This window comes from Arachis ipaensis, chromosome B07, assembly GCF_000816755.2.
Source record: "Arachis ipaensis cultivar K30076 chromosome B07, Araip1.1, whole genome shotgun sequence".
NCBI lineage: Eukaryota > Viridiplantae > Streptophyta > Magnoliopsida > Fabales > Fabaceae > Arachis > Arachis ipaensis.
In genome coordinates this window covers 116,638,579-116,659,622 of record NC_029791.2, presented here as the reverse complement: position 1 = coordinate 116,659,622, position 21,044 = coordinate 116,638,579, and the positions used below count along the sequence as shown (strand labels likewise).

Below are 21,044 nucleotides of genomic sequence, written 5' to 3'. Positions count from 1 at the left end.
CCTCATTGAAGACACCCATGTAACAAAGTGGAATTTGACATATTCTCGATAAAAAAACTCAACTCTTCCCACGCAACAAGCTTCTCTTCCCTTGTATATACACCATACACCAAGCAAACCGCACAACTGAAAATTATTTTTTGTCAATTCCCCTTCTAAACACAACCATCTCTCCTCTTTGCGACAATTACTCGACCTAAACATCATATCATCCCCAGTATTAATAAACCTCCAGAAGCACCTTTCGATCCCACAAATTCCAAACCCACCGCATCATTACCCCAAACTTGCATTACATTAAACTTAGTAATCACCTCCTTCTTTATCTCTATCAATTCTAACATATTCACATTATTTTTACACTTAAATTTTTACCATTTTTCACTTTTCAACACCCCCTAAACCCCTCGTATTCCACGAACTAAGATCATTTAAAAACTCTATTACACACCTTATTCCGGTTTTTGGGGCGGCTCCTTCTTGCTTTCTCTTTCTGTTTTGCTTGCCTTTTTTTGTGCCAATACTCCATTTTGAGCTTGAAGAATAGCCATAATGTCCTCATCCTCGTCATATAAAATAGCTCCTGATTCGACCGTCAGATCCCAAGCAGCCCTATTTTCAGCCATATCTTTATCCTAACTTTCTCTGTGCTCATCTTGATTAGTTTCACCGTCAACATCCTGCTCTGAGTCCCCCGAATCTTCCAAATCTTTTACAGCCCCTTCATTAGGGGTGAGCACGGGTAGCGGGTACCCGATTACCTGTCCGAACCCGAACCGAACTAATTAAATTGGTTCTAGAACCAACGGGTAATCGGGTTCAACTCAAACCAAACCGATGGTCTTTGTTAGTGATTGGTTCGGGTATCGGTTCTGGGGTGCGGAACCCAAACCAACTCGCGAACCCGATCATATATTAATTAAATAAAAAAATAAAAAATATATATATGACTTTTTCATTAGACAAAGATTATTCACTATTAATATCTTTGGATTTTAATGAGTTTAGTTTTTAATGTATTTAGTGTTTAATATGTTTGGATTACTTTTATTGATGTTACATGTTTATTGTACTTGTTGAATTTTTAAGATAAAAATTTGATTTTTTTTTATGAATTTCAAAGTCATCGGGTATCCAATTACCCGAACCGAACCAATTCGTTCTTAAACAGTTTGGTTTGGTTCGGGTACATGTACAAAAAAATACAAATCCAAACCAAACCGAACCAATTATATTTTAATTAGTTCGGTTCTAGTTTTACCATGAATTCGAACCAAACCGATCCGTGCTCACCCCTACCCTTCATCTTCCAACCCAATTTTCTCCACCACTGTATTCTCATCCTCTAAATCTGAATCCTGCACTGCATTACCTCTCATTAGACGTATGACAACATACTGCTTACCACTCCCCTCTAAACTAGCGTGGATCTCATTAACTATACTTGGTAGAATGTTTTCCTCCGCTGTGCTGTTCGAACAATTACAAGTTGGATTGTTGAGCATTAAATTGATCAATTAATTAATTAATAAACCATAATAATAATAATAATAATAATAATAATAATAATATTGAAAAATAATATTTACATAAATTTTTATGTACATCTTTTTCTTAAATTCTTCCTTATAGTATACAAGACAATTGTTCTGTATTTTATATTTTTCATTTTTTATCAATTATTTTTAACACAAAACACAAAAGATTTTCTATATAGCATAACTCGATCCCATTATAATATGTTTAATATGAAAGTCATTAAAATTTCACTCTTTTTCAATTTGTTATCCTCTTTATGACTTTTGCGATTTAAAATTTCATTTTTACATCTTGAAATAAAAAATAGAGTAATTACTTAAATCAGTTTTTAAGTCAAATATTTTAGTCTCTTAAATTTTAAAATACATAAAATAATTCTTAACGTTTATTTTTGTCAAACAATAATACAGTCCCTTTTCGTTAGTCACTAATGGTGACTGTTGATGTGAAACGTTAACTTACACACATAGCCGTTAAATATCTATGTATGTATTTTGGACAAATCAGTCCCTCAATTGAAGTACAAAATAATCTTCAAAGAGTTTAAAAAAAAATCAAAACAGTCCCTGAAAATTTTAAAAAATTTTAAAATAGTACTAAATTTCAATGTGAAACTCCTCGTACTTTGCAATACTTGAAAAAGAAATGTCTTAACTTAACAAATCCTAAGTGTTCTGTTTATATTCTTTAAAAAATTTTGGAATTTAGTTGTTGTAATGTTGCACAAAGTAGGCTTAGAGTTAAAACTGTTTGTGTTATCACAGTTAGCAATTATGCTAAAAAAAAAATATTTTTTTCACATAGGAATATTTTTCTAAGTTTATTTAGGGTCAATATCTTAGGAGGTTAGGTATATAAATAATGACCTTCATAATTCAATAACCTCTTAAATTTAGTTGTTATTATTATGGTTTCTACAACACTTCAATGTAGATATCATATGTTAATGATTAAATAATGTAATTTCTGATGACATTTTAGTGTTAATAAATAAAATTATATTTTAGTATATATTTTATTAATTTTTGTAATCTTTATTTATTATATATTTTTTAATAATATTTTTTTTAATTAACAAAAATATTATAAGACGTTGACTTTTGAAAAAGATTAAAAATATTTGAAGAGACTATTTGGAATTTTAAAATTTTTTCAGGGATTGTATTGAGATTTTTCAAATTTTTTGGAGAGTATTTATACTTCACCTTAGAGATTGATTTGTCCGGCTTGCATACATGGTCACTTAACGGTCACATGTGCTAGTTAGCATTTCACGTCAGTAGTTATGATTTTTGACAAAAATAAAAAATATTCAAAGAGATTATTTTAAAAATTTTCAGGGATTATTTTGAGTCTTTTTTTAATTTTTCGAGACTGTTTTGTACTTCACTATGGGGACTGATTTGTCCATAATACATACGTAAATACTTAACAGTCACATGTGCGAGTTAACATTTCACATCAGCTAGGACTAGACGTGAGTAGGGTCAGCCCATATAACCCGCCAAAAAAGGCGGGTTGGGATGGAAAATTGGGACCGCCAAATAACGAAAGCTCGCCTAACCCGCACCGCTTAAACCGCGTATTTTGGCGGGGCAGAGCGGGCTTCTCCTTCGAGTTTAGTATTTTTTTGGTAAGGGAGTATTTTTACAATTTTTGGGTCAAAATCTAACTTTCTCCCACCCAACTGACTAGAGAATGAAGATGAAAATTAAGTGTTTTGAATTATGTTCATTTTGTTTTGGAGACAATATTTATAATTATGTTTTGGATTATGTTTATTTTACTTTGGAGACAATATTTATAATTATGTTTTGGATGAAAACTTAGTTTATAATTATGTTTATTAGATATTTATAATTACAAACACTTTAATGTTTGTGAATATAAAAATTATAATCTTATTAAAATGATTGTAAAATTATATATATTATTTAATAGTTAATAGTAAAAAAAAAATAGGAGAGCCCGCCAGCCAGCAGTTAGGCAGTGCAAGGTGAGATTTTAGGACCGCTTCACTAGGCGGGGCGGAGCGGGCTTCCTCACTTGCCACCCCTAGACGTGAGTCAAGCTAGACCAAGTTTAAACTCGACTCATGAAAATTGAGCTTGGCTTATGATTCGACTCATTAACAATTGAGCCTATTTCTTAAACTCAAGCTCGGCTCACCAAAATCTCACGAGCTGGTTCAAATAATAGGAACATAATTTATAATTTTATATCAATAAATTATAACATATATTTTAAAAATATTTAAAAAGATCAATTTTATATATTGTCTATCTATCAATAAATTATAAATTTTTTATTTATATCCTACATCAAAATATATACGAAAATAAATATAAAATTTCAAATAATTAAGATCATATATATACGAACTCAATTTCAAATAATTATCCAAGCTCAAGCTCAGTTCATTTAATTTACGAACTCAATTTCAAGGTTAAACTCGGCTCATCAGCTCACGAGTTCAATTTATCAAGCTATTAATGAGTCGAGTTCAAGCTGGCTCATGAGCTAGCTTGACTCACTTCCAATCCTAGCCGTCACCGTTAGCGACTAACAAAGGGAGATTGTATTGTTTAACGTAAGTAAATATTAAAAACGGTTTTATATATTTTAAAATTTAAGCGACTAAAATGTCTGATTTCAAAACTCTTAGGGACTGATTTGAGTAATTACTCTTACGAAAATTATGAAATAGGAAGCATAATTCACAATGGAAGAGTGCATGAGAAGCACATGTAGCAATGGGAAACAGTTTTTTTTTTTTGGTAGTTAAAACGGGGGTAGCAATGGGAAACATGAACACAAGTAGTTTGCGCAACAAGTAGCAGACCGTGAAAATGTGTAAGAGAAACCCATCTGCCCATATAAGAGTGCACCTAGGCTTTGGCAAAAAATGTTACCAATAGACCTTGACACAGAAGAGAGGTCCAGACCAAAAAAAAAGAAGAGGTGAAAATTGTAATGATGTGATTAGAAAATCATACCATATTTTTACTCAAATAAGATGAAATGGCTGTGATTTTATCAAACTGTAATGTGATGTTTTAATACATCTACAATAGAAAAAATTAAGTATTATATATATATTGCTCCTGTCTATAAAGATTTTAAATTTGATCAAAATGATCAAATTATACTTGATCTTATTTTCACATTTTCAGTCATTTTCTCTTATTTAAATCGTCTATCTCCATCATTTAGTGTGTATATATATAAGCATTATTAACGATCCTCTATAATGCACAATTGCACATGAATTGTGACAAGTAAAAATGAAGCATGCAGAATTGCGAATTATCTATACACATGGTATAGATTCATAAAAATAGAACCAAACAATAGAATGTCTTCACTAAAATTTCACATTACTAATACTTCTTCTGTCTCTTTCTTATTTTATGGTAAAAAAGAAATTGTAATATACAGATTAAGCAAGAAGAAGAGTGTTTTAGTTGAAGGATTACAACAAAAAAAGGGAGAAAACATTTTAAAATACAGAAGCCCAAATGTCCCAAAAAATAAAAATTAACCGAAAGCTAAGAACAGCTCAACCACTCTAATAATATGATCAGAAAACTTTTTTTATGAACCAAGTGCAAAATTCTGTAAATAAGCATAGAAAACCAATCAAATGCACCTTCATTATCGCAAAGAGGCATAGCTTCATAGCACCATATGCTCCTTTCATCTCCTAAAATCTCCCAAATAAATTATGAGAATGAAATTTAACATAGGGATCTAGAAGGACATCCCAATACTTACAAATGATCCTAACAAATTTCTCCAAACAACCTTGCAAGTTGCAATCTCACAGCAAAATATAGCTAACACATTCTAGCACCAAGTGGAAGAACTGAAAGAATACCTTGTCCATGCCATCCAAGTGTATTAAGAATCATTTTCTTTTATTCCAGGAATTTTCAGTATTTGACACTCAAAAAGAAACCCCTTGTAAGGCCAACAATTTAATGAAGATGCTCATGCCATATTTAGAAACACTGAAAAGCAGCTACTTAAACTATAATACCAAATCATGTTGGCTACTTGCTCACTAACTTCACCATACTTTGATAACCAACCTTCTATAAATTTGCAGAACAAGATGAATCTGTTGCTATGACGGAACCAAATTCGATTTTAGACAAAATACACCAAGAAATGGTCCCATGTCAATTGGTTAACATTTCCAAGTTCACTAACTGGATAGTATACAACATAGAAGCATACCTTCACAGTGGATAAACTGTTTTCGGTTGAAAGATCCGAGGGAAAAGTGCACCTTGATGTATTTACACTAACATGGTTAAACAGCAATTTCTTTAACATGCTTTTCACTGCACCTCATGAGACACTCTCTAACAATATCCTATCAAATTCAGCTGCATTCAAATTTAAATTATTTACAACAGATTTCAGGAAGATATCCCACATGTCATCATCAACTCCAGCGGATACAGCCAATGCAACAACCTTGTTAATTTCTTCCACCATCCCTCTTGCACAAGAAAGCCCATCAATCAATACCGTGTATGTTGATTTGTCAGGCAAACATCCACTTTCAAACATCTCCTCTATAATCCTTATTCCCTCCTTCACGTTACCAACCTTACAAAATCCTTTAATCAACATATCATAAGTAAATGCATTAGGTACGCGACCCTTCTCTACCATATCATCCCACAACCTAGCAGCCTCACAGAGCTCCCCTCTCTCGCGCATTCCGGCAATCAATGTGTTATATGTCAATAGACTTGGAACCACACCACCCCCAAATTCATCAAGCGCCTTCCTTGCCTCAATCACCTTCCCCTTCTTACACAGCCAATGAACAAGAGTACCCGTGACAGCATCATCGCGGCTGCAATTCATCCTCAAGAGCTTCCTCCAAACCTCACAAGCGTTCTCAACATTCCATTCCTTGCACAACATATCAACAACCCTACAACACAATGCCGAACTCGGCACATGATTCTTCCCAAGCATATCGTCGAGCACATTATGAGCCTCCCCGGACTTCTTCCCCTTACAATACGCCTCAATCATAACACTATAAGTAACCTCATTAGGCTCAAGCCCATTCTCCTCCATCTCATCCATCACCTTAATTGCATCAACAAACATCCCTTGCCTACAAAACCCACTCACCAAGACAGTGTAAGTAGTTGCATCAGATATCCACCCTTTCCCCCAAAATCTCCATAAAAACCCTCTTTGCACCCCTCATGTCACCCCTCAAAGCATACCCACCTAAAACAGTAGTGTAACTTACCACATTGGGCACCACACCTATTGCAGGCATCTCATCCAAAATCCTAACCGATGCATCTACATTGTTCCCTTTACAAAGAGCCTTCAGCAAAATATTGCAACTAACCACATTGGGCACAACCCAAAATTTGGCCATACAATTCTTAAAAACAAAATGTGCTAAATCATAGCGCTTGCACTGAACCAGGGCATTAAGCGTGGCATTCAGGACCTTCGTGGAGGATTGAATCCCAAAAGATTCGATCCTCGTGAAGGTCCTAAGTGCCAATTTTGGACGGCCAGCAAGGCCGTACCCGCGAATAACCGTTATAAGCGGTTGTTCGTCGGTGATACGGGGATCACAGAGGATGGCATCGATTTGGGGGAAGTGGCGGGCACGGGAGAGCTTGAGAATGATGGCGTTGAAGGGAATAGGGTGGTGGGCGAGGTGGTTGTTGATGCTATTGGGGTGGTGGGTTAGGGCGTAGTGGAAGATTTGGAGGGAGAGATTTGGGTCGTGTTGGCGGAAAATAAAGGAGGCAAGGGTTTTAGGAGTGAGGCGGCGGGGCCAGGGGTGCACTGGGGGCGTGACAGTGAAGGATGTGAGGGTGGTGGGTGCAGGAGAGGCGGCAGCAGTGATGGCGGCAAAGGTTGTGGCAGAGGTGAAGAAGGGGTGGGAGTGATGGAGGATGTGTGTGGAACGGGACATGCCTGCAATTGGCAACTCCTTTTCCTAGTTACATATTCATAACCTGCAATTTATGGCTCATTCTAAGTTATTTTCAACAGCAGAGGTGGCGAGGGAGACGAAGTAGTTAAAGCATGAACGCTGTACGGCTCCGCAGGTGAAGTTGTTGCCGTGAGTGAAGGTTGGGTTTGGTGGAGACCAATGAAAACCAGATCAGTCATCAAACCGCACTAGTCACTGGTTCACTAGTCCAACCGATCTAACCGAAAAAATTGTTCCATAATAAAATAATAAATAAATTATAAATAAACATCCTAAAATATCTTTCAAATTTAAAACCCTATATAAAATATCACCAACTTAATGTAATTAACCATCAAAATATGCAAAAACTTGCTGCAAATTTGTTGACAATTAACATAATTATACTTCCATTAAAAATAGCTGGATTGAATTACAATGCACAAACCTACCATACTCAAATTATGTTTGTTTTTTAAATCCTTCACCATTCTCATCTTTCCGTCATCCCGTAACCCCCTAACATTCCAAGAACTGAAATTCATTTAGAACTATTAGTACACACCTGTTTTTTAGTTTTGGGTCTGTAACGCCTCATCTTTGCCTTTTGTTTCGCCAATTTCCTCCTCAGTGCTATTTCTTCATTCTGTGCCTAAAGAATTGCCATTATGTCATCTTTCTCATTGTAAAACACAGCAACTGATTCCTTTGCCAGCTCCTAGGTCAGTTTATTTTCCAACATCTGGTCCTCTAGGCATTGAGAGTCACTGACCTCGCCCTCTTTGTCACAGTCACGCTGCCCAGGTCCGGGACTTCCACCACGTTCCACAGTCCGTCCAACATCCCCACTACCTCCGCTGTGGGCAAGGGCGTTCCCTCGACTAACCCCCAGCCCAACGTCATTTCCGTCTGGATCCTCGAATACTGCTGTTGCATCAATCACCGGGACCATAGCCGGCTGCCATTCGCCCTCCATCAGAATATCATTCCCCTCTCCAATCACCCCTCCTTCCACCAACCTCGGATCCACACCGCTACTGGTGTCATCTTCGACAACCCAACCTGGTGAGGCGGCTTCCTCGCCAACAACGCCAGCCCCGTCAGTTTCCCCCTCTCCAGCGTCTCCCTCATTTCGGTCCCAGCCATCTTGACCACGGCCCAGGCGCCTTCCTCGTTCCCTACCGTTGCCGCCTCCGACGCCGGTGTCAGCGACCCTGTCAAGTGAGCTCGCCGCAACCAGGTCTCTTTGTTGCTGCGCAGGAGGAAGACGAAGTCTCGGACTCCCCTCCCAAACCGGGTCATGTCCATCAGGCATAGGAGTGCGGCCCAAAGCGGGTCCAAAGTCCCTTGTCACGCTATTTTTTTTTCCTTGGCCCAACCTTTAGGACAACCTTCTTTTTTTGTTTTCCTTTGCTAGTAGCCCTTTGCAGCCCATCAGCACCTTCCAGCCCATAACACCCAGCACGGTAATTACAAGTAACCGTTCTGTCCGAGTCAGCCTCATAGCTATCACCGTAATCACCTCTAAAATTAAGGATTCCTTGATTGATGCCAGTAACGGTATGATACGTTCCTAGTTTTTCGCAATTGTGATCGGTATTGCATTTAACCCATTCATTCAAAATATCATCAGCAATTATTAATCTGCCCTTATCCTCTTCCTCTCCCCGTCGCACCACCATCATCAACCCTTCATCATGGCCGTCCGTCTTAGATGGGTTTGGCTGCCTTCTCTGCCATGTACCCTTTACTGTACTCAGATTTGTTATATCATGGCTCAAGACTCACAGTTGGTGCTTTCGTTATCAATAAGAACCCCTTTACATTGCATGTTACACGCTTCATGACCAACCTCCTTGACCAAAACGTCATATCTCTCCGAATCAACTGTTATATGAATCCTCTCTTGAATCACTTCCATGACACATGTATCAATCTGCACTCGACCTACCGTGAACGTGCTGCACAAATGGAGAATGCATGGCTACCTCAACTCATAGGAGACAACCTCCGACGACAAAGCCTGCTACATACTCCTGTGATCCCTTCCACTTCCACTAGACGACAAATTCAACATCTATGTTACCACTCAAATATATAACTATGTTCATGTTATTCTTAAACCTGCAGATACCAGCAATAATTACAAGTTGGATTTTTTTTTGAAATAAAAAGCTCAATACAATAAGGTGGAGCATCAACGAAAAAGTACTAAACACATGAAATAAACTAATTTTTAATTTTTTTGACTAAAGTCATCAACAACCCAAAAGATCAAATATCAATCGACTCTTTGTAACTCCTAATCGACCTGTTGACTACTCCTGCAACACCCGTTTCTTTATTTCTGAAGATTCTATCATTCCTTTTTACCCAAATGCTCTAAATGATAACAATAAAACCAAACTCACCATCATTCTATCAAATCGATTGCACGATTGACTCCTGAACCACGTAAACTTACGGTCTCTATATCCACTAGTTCCATATTGCTCTTAACACATTAGCGCCTTTTCTTTCTTCCAACTGCACAACCTCATTGAAGACACCCATGTAACAAAGAGGAATTTGACATATTCTCGATAAAAAAACTCAACTCTTCCTACGCAACAAGCTTCTCTTCCCTTGTATACGCACCATACACCAAGCAAACCACACAACTGAAAATTATTGTTTGTCAATTCCCCTTCTAAACACAACCATCTCTCCTCTTTGCGACAATTACTCGACCTAAACATCATATCATCCCCATTATTAATAAACCTCCAGAAGCACCTTTCGATCCCACAAATTCCAAACCCACCGCATCATTACCCCAAACTTGCACTACATTAAACTTAGTAATCACCTCCTTCTTTATCTCTATCAATTCTAACATATTCACATTATTTTTACACTTAAATTTTTACCATTTTTCACTTTCCAACACCCCCTAAACCCCTCGTATTCCACGAACTAAGATCATTTAAAAACTTTATTACACACCTTATTCCGGTCTTTGGGGCGGCTCCTTCTTGCTTTCTCTTTCTGTTTTGCTTGCCTTTTTTGTGTGCCAATATTTCATTCTGAGCTTGAAGAATAGCCATAATGTCCTCATCCTCGTCATATAAAACAGCTCCTGATTCGACCGCCAGATCCCAAGCAGCTCTATTTTCAGCCATATCTTTATCCTAACTTTCTCTGTGCTCATCTTGATTAGTTTCACCGTCAACATCCTGCTATGAGTCCCCCGAATCTTCCAAATTTTTTACAGCCCCTTCATTAGGGGTGAGCACGGGTAGCGGGTACCCGATTACCTGTCCGAACCCGAACCGAACTAATTAAATTGGTTCTGGAACCAACGGGTAATCGGGTTCAACTCAAACCAAACCGGTGGTCTTTGTTAGTGATTGGTTCGGGTATTGGTTCTGGGGGTGCGGAACCCGAACCAACTCACGAACCCGATCATATATTAATTAAATAAAAATAAAAAATATATATGACTTTTTCATTAGACAAAGATTATTCACTATTAATATGTTTGGATTTTAATGAGTTTAGTTTTTAATGTATTTGGTATTTAATATGTTTGGATTATTTCTATTGATGTTACATGTTTATTGTACTTGTTGAATTTTTAAGATTTTTTATGAATTTCAAAGTCATCGGGTACCCAATTACTCGAACCGAACCAATCCGTTCTTAAACAGTTTGGTTTGGTTCGGGTACATGTACAAAAAAACACAAATTCAAACCAAACCGAACCAATTATATTTTAATTAGTTCAGTTCTAGTTTTACCATGAATTCGAACCAAACCGATCCGTGCTCACCCCTACCCTTCATCTTCCAACCCAGTTTCCTCCACCACTGTATTCTCATCCTCTAAATCTGAATCCTGCACTGTATCACCTCTCATTAGACGTATGCCAACATATTGCTTACCACTCCCGTCTAAACTAGCGTGGATCTCATTAACTATACTTGGCGGAATGTTTTTCTCCGCTGTGCTGTTCGAACAATTACAAGTTGGATTGTTGAGTATTAAATTGATCAATTAATTAATTAATTAATCCATAATAATAATAATAATAATAATAATAATAATAATAATAACATTTTTAAAATGATACGATCATTAAGTATAGGATCATTTTGAAAAATAATATTTACATAAATTTTTATGTACATCTTTTTCTTAAATTCTTCCTTATAGTATACAAGACAATTGTTCTGTATTTTATATTTTTCATTTTTTATAAATTATTTTTAACACAAAACACAAAAGATTTTCTATATAGCATAACTCGATCCCATTATAATATGTTTAATATGAAAGTCATTAAAATTTCACTCTCTTTCAATTTGTTATCCTCTTTATGACTTTTGCGATTTAAAATTCCATTTTTACATCTTGAAATAAAAAATAGAGTAATTACTCAAATCAGTTTTTAAGTTAAATATTTTAGTTTCTTAAATTTTAAAATATATAAAATAATTCTTAACGTTTATTTTTGTCAAATAATACAGTCCTTTTTCGTTAGTCACTAATGATGACTGTTGATGTGAAACATTAACTTATACACATGGCTGTTAAATATCTATGTATATATTTTAGACAAATCAGTCCCTAAATTGAAGTACAAAATAGTCTTTAAAGAGTTTAAAAAGAAAATCAAAACAGTCCCTGAAAAAAAATTTAAAAATAGTAAAAAATATTTTTCTAAGTTTATTTAGTGTCAATATTTTAGGAGGTTAGGTATATAAATAATGACCTTCATAATTCAATAACCTCTTAAATTTAGTTGTTATTATTATAGTTTCTACAACACTTCAATGTAGATATCATATGTTAATGATTAAATAATGTAATTTCTGATGACATTTTAGTGTTAATAAATAAAATTATATTTTAGTATATATTTTATTAATTTTTGTATTCTTTATTTATTGTATATTTTAAATAATATTTTATATTTTTATTAACAAAAATATTATAAGACGATGATTTTTGACAAAAATTAAAAATATTTAAAGAGATTATTTTGAAAATTTTTGAAAATTTTCAGGGATTATTTTAAGATTTTTTTTAATTTTTCGAGACTGTTTTGTACTTCATTATGGGGACTGATTTGTCCAGAATACATACGTAAATACTTAACAGTCACGTGTGCGAGTTAACATTCCACATCAGCTAAGACTAGACGTGAGTAGGGTCGGCCCACATAACCCGCCAAAAAAGGTGGGTTGGGATGGAAAATGGGGACCGCCAAATAGCAAAATCTCACCTAACCCGCACCGCTTAAACCGTGGGCTTTGGCAGGGCAGGGTGGGCTTCTTCTTCGGGTTTAGTGTTTTTTTGGTAAGGGAGTATTTTTACAATTTTTGGGTCAAAATCTAACTTTCTCCCACCCAACTTACTAGAGAATGAAGATGAAAATTAAGTGTTTTGAATTATGTTCATTTTGTTTTGGAGACAATATTTATAATTATGTTTTGGATTATGTTTATTTTACTTTGCAGACAATATTTATAATTATGTTTTGGATGAAAACTTAGTTTATAATTATGTTTATTAGATATTTATAATTACAAACACTTTAATGTTTGTGAATATAAAAATTATAATCTTTTTATACTTTAAAAATTATAAATTTATTAAAATAATTGTAAAATTATATATATTATTTAATAGTTAATAGTAAAAAAAAAAATAGGAGAGCCCGCCACTCGGCAGTTAGGCAGTGCGGGGTGAGATTTTAGGACCGCTTTACTAGGTGGGGCGGAGCGGGCTTCCCCACTTGCCACCCCTAGACGTGAGTCAAGTTAGACCAAGTTTAAACTCGACTCATGAAAATTAAGCTTGGCTTACGATTCGACTCATTAACAATCGAGCATATTTCTTAAACTCAAACTCGGCTCACCAAAATCTCACGAGCTGGTTCAAATAATAGGAATATAATTTATAATTTTATATCAATAAATTACAACATATATTTTAAAAATATTTAAAAAGATCAATTTTATATATTGTTTATCTATCAATAAATTATATAAGCTTAAACTCGGCTCATCAGCTCACAAGTTCAATTTATCAAGCTATTAATGAGTCGAGTTCGAGTTGGCTCATGAGCTAGCTTGACTCACTTCCAATCCTAGCCGTCACCCTAACGAAAGGAGATTGTATTGTTTAACGGAAGTAAATATTAAAAATTGTTTTATATATTTTAAAATTTAAGCGACTAAAATGTCTGATTTCAAAACTCTTAAGGACTGATTTGAGTAATTACTCTTACGAGCATAATTCAATTTTTTTTTTTTAGTAGTTAAAACGGGGGTAGCAATGGGAAACATGAACACAAGCAATTTGCGCAACAAGTAGTGGACCGTGGAAATGTGTAAGAAAAATCCATATGCCCATATAAGAGTGCACCTAGGCTTTGGCAAAAAATATTACCAATAGACCTTGACCGAGAAGAGAGGTCCAGAGTAAAAAATAAATAAAGAAGAGGTGAAAATTGCAATGATGTGATTAGAAAATCATACCATATTTCTACTCAAATAAGATGAAATAGCTGTGATTTTATCAAACTGTAATGTGATGTTTTAATACATCTACAATAAAAAAAAATTAAGTATTCTTGACATTTATCTGCTATATATATATATATATATATATATATTGCTCCTGTCTATAAAGATTTTAAATTTGTGATCAAATTATACCTGATCTTATTTTCACATTTTCAATCATTTTCTCTTATTTAAATCGTCTATCTCCATCATTTGGTGTGTATATATATAAGCTTTATTAACGATCCTCTATGATGCACAATTGCACATGAATTGTGACAACTAAAAATGAAGCATGCAGAATTGCGAATACAGTTATACACATGGTATAGATTCATAGAAATAGAACCAAACAATAGAATGTCTTCACTAAAGTTTCACATTACTAATACTTCTCGTGTCTCTTTCTTATTTTATGGTAAAAAAGAAATTGTAATATACAGATTAAGCAAGAAGAAGAGTGTTTTAGTTGAAGGATTACAACAAAAAAAGGGAGAAAACTTTTTAAAATACAGAAGCCCAAATGTCCCAAAAAATAAAAATTAGCCGAAAGCTAAGAACAACTCAACCACTCTAATAATATGATCAGAAAACTTTTTTTATGAACTAAGTGCAAAATTCTATAAATAAGCATAGAAAACCAATCAAATGCACCTTCATTGTGGCAAAGAGGCATAGCTTCATAGCACCCTATACTCCTTTCATCTCCTAAAATCTCCCAAATAAATTACAAGAATGAAATTCAACATAGGGATCTAGAAGGACATCCCAATACTTACAAATGATCCTAACAAATTTCTCCAAACAACCTTGCAAGTTGCAACCTCACAGCAAAATATAGCTAACACATTCTAGCACCAAGTGGAAGAACCGAAAGAATACCTTGTCCATGCCATCCAAGTGTATTAAGAATCATTTTCTTTTGTTCCAGGAATTCCCAGTATTCGACACTCAAAAAGAAAAAGAAACCCCTTATAAGTAGGGGTGTCATCGGTTCGGTTTGGTTCGATTTTGGACCGAAAACCAACCGAACCGACCTGATCGGTTGTACGTTGATACTAACCATTCGGTTGGCTGTTTTCTGGACAACCGAACCGAACCAAACCGAACCAACAGCAGTTTGGTTCGGTCGGTTTTTTTATACCTAATAAACAGAATTTAAAATATCATAAAATGAAGTTTAAAACCTTCAATAAACTAGAATAACAAGAGTATATCACATCCAAATCCAATACAAATTCAACTTAATTAAATATAAAACAAAGGCAATTAAAAATGTCTAGCAAAACAACAAAAATAAACACACTTTAAACCGCAACAGTCACTTTAAAACAAATAAAAACCAAACAGCCAGTCAACCACCATGCTTAATCTGAATCCACACCAGACTCATCCTCATCTTCTCCGGTTGGTGCAATTTCTACAAAAATAAAACAAGAAAATCAATATAGATTATAAATATAATATAGATTATAGATTATAAACATAACAATAAGAAATTAGCATTTTTAATTCATGAACAAAACACCAAAAGTTTTGTTTCCAGCAACAAAACCACAACAGCTCATAAGCAGCTTATGAAAAATTAGCATTTTTAATTATATGCAGCCATATATATGCAGAACAAAACCACAGCAGCTCATAACAGTACAACTAGCTAGTTTATTTGCATCATTTAATACTCACTAACTGCCATATAATCAACAGATTTTAAATTCATTAACAGCTCTAACAGTCCACCAAAACAAGCATCATTGGATGTAAAAACAACATATTCTAACAAGTAGAAGGCAAGTTATTATTTCACAAGCAATGTATTCAATGAATGTCTCTATTTTTCATCCAGGAAAAAAATTAAAATAAAAAATAAAGCGATGCATTATCCAGCCAATTCTATTTTATATATAACAAGATCCATCCAATTCTATTTTATATATACCTTGTTATGTATATGACATTATTATTACAGAAAATTACTCTACACAAATGACTCTAATGATTCATCCATTGCACAAAATCTTCACATTAAAGGATCTTGGTTCCTTATCATATTTTCTTGGAATTGAAGTTCATAGAACAGATTCTGTGCAGTTTGTCCCAAACAAAATATATAATAGACCTTCTATCAAAATTGGGAATGAGTGAAGCTAGTCCAATGCCTATCTCAATGATTTCATCCCTAAAATTACTATCAACTGGATCAGAGAAGTTTAATAGTAACGAAAGTTAGCCAATTCATGGGTTTAGAATCTACTTCAAAAATTAAACATCAAACTTCATATTAGAAACACTGAGAAGATGCTCATACCATAATTAGAAACACTGAGAAGCAGCTACCTAAACTATAATACCAAATCATGTTGGCTACTTGCTCACTAACTTCACCATATTTTGATAACCAACCTTCTATAAATTTGCAGAACAAGATGAATCTGCTGCTAAGACGGAACCAAATCCGATTTTAGACAAAATACACCAAGAAATGGTCCCCTGTCAATTGGTTAACATTTCCAAGTTCACTAACTGGATAGTATACAACGTAGAAGCATACCTTCACAATGGATAAACTGTTTCCGGTTGAAAGATCCGAGGGAAAAGTGCACCTTGATGTGTTTACACTAACATGGTTAAACAGCAATTTCTTTAACATGTTTTTCATTGCACCTCATGAGACACTCTCTAACAATATCCTATCAAATTCAGCTGCATTCAAATTTAAATTATTTGCAACAGATTTCAGGAAGATATCCCACATGTCATCATCAACTCCAGCGGATACGGCCAATGCAACAACCTTATTAATTTCTTCCACCATCCCTCTTGCACAAGAAAGCCCATCAATCAATATCGTGTATGTTGATTTGTCAGGCAAACATCCACTTTCAAACATCTCCTCTAGAATCCTTATTCCCTCCTTCACGTTACCAACCTTACAAAATCCTTCAATCAACATATTATAAGTAAATGCATTAGGTACGCAACCCTTCTCCACCATATCATCCCACAACCTAGCAGCCTCACAGAGCTCCCCTCTCTCGCACATTCCGGCAAACAATGTGTTATATGTCAATAGACTTGGAACCGCACCACCCCCAAATTCATCAAGCGCCTTCCTTGCTTCAATCACCTTCCCCTTCTTACATAGCCAATGAACAAGAGTACCCGTGACAGCATCATTGCGGCTGCAATTCATCCTCAAGAGCTTCCTCCAAACCTCACAAGCGTTCTCAACCTTCCCTTCCTCGCACAACATATCAACAACCCTACAACACAGCGCCGAACTCGGCACATGATTCTTCCCAAGCATATCGTCGAGCACATTAAGTGCCTCCCCGGACTTCTTCCCCTTACAATACGCCTCAATCATAACACTATAAGTAACCTCGTTAGGCTCAAGCCCATTCTCCTCCATCTCATCCATCACCTTAATTGCATCAACAAACATCCCTTGCCTACAAAACCCACTCACCAAGACAGTGTAAGTAGTTGCATCAGGTATCCACCCTTTCCCCAAAATCTCCATAAAAACCCTCTTTGCACCCCTCATGTCACCCCTCAAAGCATACCCACCTAAAACAGTAGTGTAACTCACCACATTGGGCACCACACCTATTGCAGGCATCTCATCCAAAACCCTCACCGCTGCATCTACGTTGTTCCCTTTACAAAGAGCCTTCAGCAAAATATTGCAACTAACCACATTGGGCACAACCCTAAATTTGGCCATACAATTCTTAAAAACAAAATGTGCTAAATCATAGTGCTTGCACTGAACCAGGGCATTAAGCGTGGTGTTCAGGGCCTTCGTGGAGGGTTGAATCCCAAAAGATTCGATCCTTGTGAAGGTCCTGAGTGCCAATTTTGGGCGGCCAGCAAGGCCGTACCCGCGAATAACCGTTATAAGCGGTTGTTCGTCGGTGATACGGGAATCACGAAGGATGGCATCGATTTGGGGGAAGTTGCGGGCACGAGAGAGCTTGAGAATGATGGCGTTGAAGGGAATAGGGTGGTGGGCGAGGTGGTTGTTGTTGCTATTGGGGTGGTGGGTTAGGGCGTAGTGGAAGATTTGGAGGGAGAGATTTGGGTCGTGTTGGCGGGAAATAAGGGAGGCAAGGGTTTTAGGAGTGAGGCGGCGGGGCCAGGGGTGCACTGGGGGCATGACGGTGAAGGAGGTGAGGGTGGTGGGTGCAGGAGAGGCGGCAGCAGTGATGGCGGCAGAGGTTGCGGCAGAGGTGAAGAAGGGGTGGGAGTGATGGAGGATGTGTGTGGAACGGGACATGCCTGCAATTGGCAACTCCTTTTCCTAGTTACATATTCATAACCTGCAATTTATGGCTCATTCTAAGTTATTTTCAACAGCAGAGGCGGCGAGAGAGAGGTAGTAGTTAAAGCATGAACGCTGTCCGGCTCCGCAGGTGAAGTTGTTGCCGTGAGTGAAGGTTGGGTTTGGTGGAGACCAATGAAAACCGGATCAGTCATCAAACCACTCTAGTCACTGGTTCACTGGTCCAACCGATCTAACCGTAGTTTAACCGAAAAAACTGTTCCATAATAAAATAATAAATAAATTATAAATAAACATCCTAAAATATCTTTCAAATTTAAAACCCTATATAAAATATCACCAACTAAATGTAATTAATCATCAAAATATGCAAAAACTTGCTGCAAATTTGTTGACAGTTAACATAATTATACTTCCATTAAAAATAGCTGAATTGAATTACAATGCACAAGTTAAAAATAGAGAATATTGTCTTAATGTAGCTGAGTCAAAAAGTAAAACAAAAAATGATAGTGTTGCACAACAAACACACAACAGAGCCTGAAACAAAAAGAATCCAACACGGAAGAGGGGCAGTGAGTTGGCGGAGATCGAGAGCAGGGACAGTGCAACCAAACAATGAACAAAACAATGAAAACAGAATCTTTTTTATATAACAGAACAATCAAAACATGAATCATACAATCACTAATTGCAAATTTTTTCTTCATAAGAACAGAACAATGAAAACATGAAGCATATAATAAATCAAAAGATCACAAATTGCAAATTTTTTAATAAGAACAGAAGTTAGAACAATGAAAACTGAAGAAGATTAACAGTTTTCAACCCAATTTTAACAAAGCTCATCACAATGATTAACAACAAAAAAAAAAAGCAATGAAGGAACAGTGAATCAGTAGCATAGGCAGTGCAAATTCAAGAAACTTTAATAAAATTTAACTACAGAAACAGACAGTAAAGCAGTAATAGAGTTATCAATTTAAAATTTATCATTAAATACAATCAGTGAGCAAAACTAATCAACCAAGCACTGACTGGGCATTTGAAAAAAGAAGAAAGAATCTTTCATTTAAATCACAGCAACAACACAACAACACCAATAGGAACATTTAAAACAAAGCAACCAAAAAAAATATCTCAAAATCACCATTGCTGAAAACAATAATTTGATACGTGTATGCTCAAAGAATAAAAGCTAAGCTTCCAGGAAAGTGAAGAATACCCAAACCAAAGAACCTTCAATCACAGCTTAAACCAAGAACAGAAAATCACAACAAAATGAAAAAAAAAATTAAAGATAACAGAACAACAACACAAGAACAATTAGCAAATTAACAAGTTCACAATAACAGTTAAAATTTACCAGTGTGCAAGTGGAATCATTATGCTAATATGTTTTCTGCAAAGACGCTATTTGTGCAGCTAAAATTTCCTAATTACTAAGATCCAACTATTCTTAATTTCACATGCAATCAACTTACCAAGTTTCTAAAAGCTAGAAATTATAAAACCAACCAGAAATATGGTTAAAGCATTTCATCAAACATGTTGAATGCGGTAAAATTAAAACGAAATAAGAGAACTCAAAGCTTAATATCAATGTGATAGAGAAGAGAACATAACAATTGTATAATCTATGAAAAAAATCCAAACCACTACCAAATCAAATAGTTACTTATTGTAAATTTGTAATAGAAATCAGAAGTTGCAGAGTTTGAAGCAGAGTATTGGTGGCGGGTTTAGGGAACTCACGGCGGCGACAAAAGAGAGCAGTTCGACGGCTAGGTAGAGCGCGCGGGTTGGTCACAGAGTTTGAAGCAGAGCAACGTGGCTTCCAGACGAACGCGAATGCGAACTCGAACGGTGAACGGTGAACGGCGAGTGAACGCGAACGGTGAACGCCGAGCGAACGTGAACGGCGAAGAACGCGAAGGAATACGGCGGCTGAACGAAGAGGCGAACGTGAACGGCGAAGAAACGGTGGCGGAAGCGCGGCTGAGCAGACAAAGACGACGGACGCCGAGCTCAAGGAAGCAGCTGCAATCGGTGACAGCGAACAGGGGTTGAAGGCTTGGAGCACGACGGAAGCTAGATAGACGGACGGACGGCGGCAATATGCCACTCCTTGCGGCGGTGGTGTAGGCTTAGTTTTTGTGATTTTTGTGATTATGAAAGAAGGAAAGGGAGAAAGAGAGAAAGGGGGAAAGAAAGGAAGTAGTAGCTTGGCTTTTGGGTAAACCGGCCGGGTCTCGGTTCGGTCCGACCGGATACCGGTTTAGCGGTTCTTCAACGATTTTCTAATCACCAATTTTACATGTCTAACCGGATTGTTAATGTTATCGGTTCATAATTGGACCGGTCTAATGGCTGTTCATTCCAATTTTCAGAAATCATGCTATTAATAGAATATTTTAAATATTTTTATTTAAAAATAAATCCATTAAAAACTGAAATTCTTTATTTTTTTAAATTTAATTTATTATCTTAACATATACCCTTTAAGTAAGACTGGAAGTGAGCTGAACTAGACTAAACTCAAGCTAGACTCACAAAAATTAAGCTTGGTTCACAGTTTAACTCATTAATAATCGAGCCTATTTCTTAAACTCAATTTTGACTTACTGAAAACTCGTGAGCCAACTCGAGCTCATTAGCTGGCTTAAATAATAGGAACATAATTTATAATTTTATATATTGT

At 36.0% G+C, this 21,044-nt stretch overlaps 2 protein-coding genes and 1 long non-coding RNA gene across 6 annotated transcripts; 1 reads left to right on the top strand and 2 right to left on the bottom strand.

The window, feature by feature from the left end:
• On the bottom strand, nucleotides 636-6,648 carry LOC110265135 (pentatricopeptide repeat-containing protein At5g16420, mitochondrial-like). Its single transcript, XM_021107948.1, has 4 exons — nucleotides 5,912-6,648; nucleotides 5,779-5,830; nucleotides 5,189-5,242; nucleotides 636-761 (listed from the first exon to the last, which is right to left on the bottom strand). Exons 1-4 carry the CDS (start codon nucleotides 6,646-6,648, stop codon nucleotides 636-638), a joined length of 969 nt encoding a protein of 322 aa, XP_020963607.1.
• On the bottom strand, nucleotides 15,239-20,536 carry LOC107605980 (pentatricopeptide repeat-containing protein At5g16420, mitochondrial-like). 4 transcript variants are annotated; one of them, XR_002350473.1, is made up of 4 exons: nucleotides 20,099-20,536; nucleotides 16,610-18,599; nucleotides 16,462-16,493; nucleotides 15,351-15,478 (listed from the first exon to the last, which is right to left on the bottom strand). XR_002350473.1 is itself a non-coding variant. In XM_021106329.1 (2 exons), the coding sequence occupies exon 2, from the start codon at nucleotides 18,335-18,337 to the stop codon at nucleotides 16,724-16,726; it is 1,614 nt and encodes a 537-aa protein (XP_020961988.1). In that variant the 5' UTR covers nucleotides 18,338-18,599; nucleotides 20,099-20,536; the 3' UTR covers nucleotides 16,606-16,723. The 4 variants fall into 4 exon arrangements, 1 of the variants encoding a protein (XP_020961988.1); XR_002350472.1 differs by lacking the exon at nucleotides 16,462-16,493 and having other exon boundaries at nucleotides 15,239-15,478; nucleotides 20,099-20,535; XR_002350474.1 differs by lacking the exon at nucleotides 16,462-16,493 and having other exon boundaries at nucleotides 15,239-15,478; nucleotides 16,610-18,575; nucleotides 20,099-20,535.
• On the top strand, nucleotides 18,890-19,985 carry LOC110264377. Its single transcript, XR_002350475.1, has 2 exons — nucleotides 18,890-19,241; nucleotides 19,310-19,985. It is a non-coding gene; the product is annotated as an uncharacterized LOC110264377 (long non-coding RNA).

Excerpts from the sequence above, each read along its gene's own strand:
- LOC110265135 (XM_021107948.1), bottom strand. The coding sequence starts at position 6,648 with ATGGATGAGATGGAGGAGAATGGGCTTGAGCCTAATGAGGTTACTTAT. Across the intron at positions 5,831-5,911 it reads GCTGAATTTGATAGGATATT|GTGCACTTTTCCCTCGGATC; the intron begins GTTAGAGAGTGT and ends AAATACATCAAG. Across the intron at positions 762-5,188 it reads GCCTCTTTGCGATAATGAAG|GTAATCGGGTACCCGCTACC; the intron begins GTGCATTTGATT and ends GGGTTCGGACAG.
- LOC107605980 (XM_021106329.1), bottom strand. The coding sequence starts at position 18,337 with ATGTCCCGTTCCACACACATCCTCCATCACTCCCACCCCTTCTTCACC.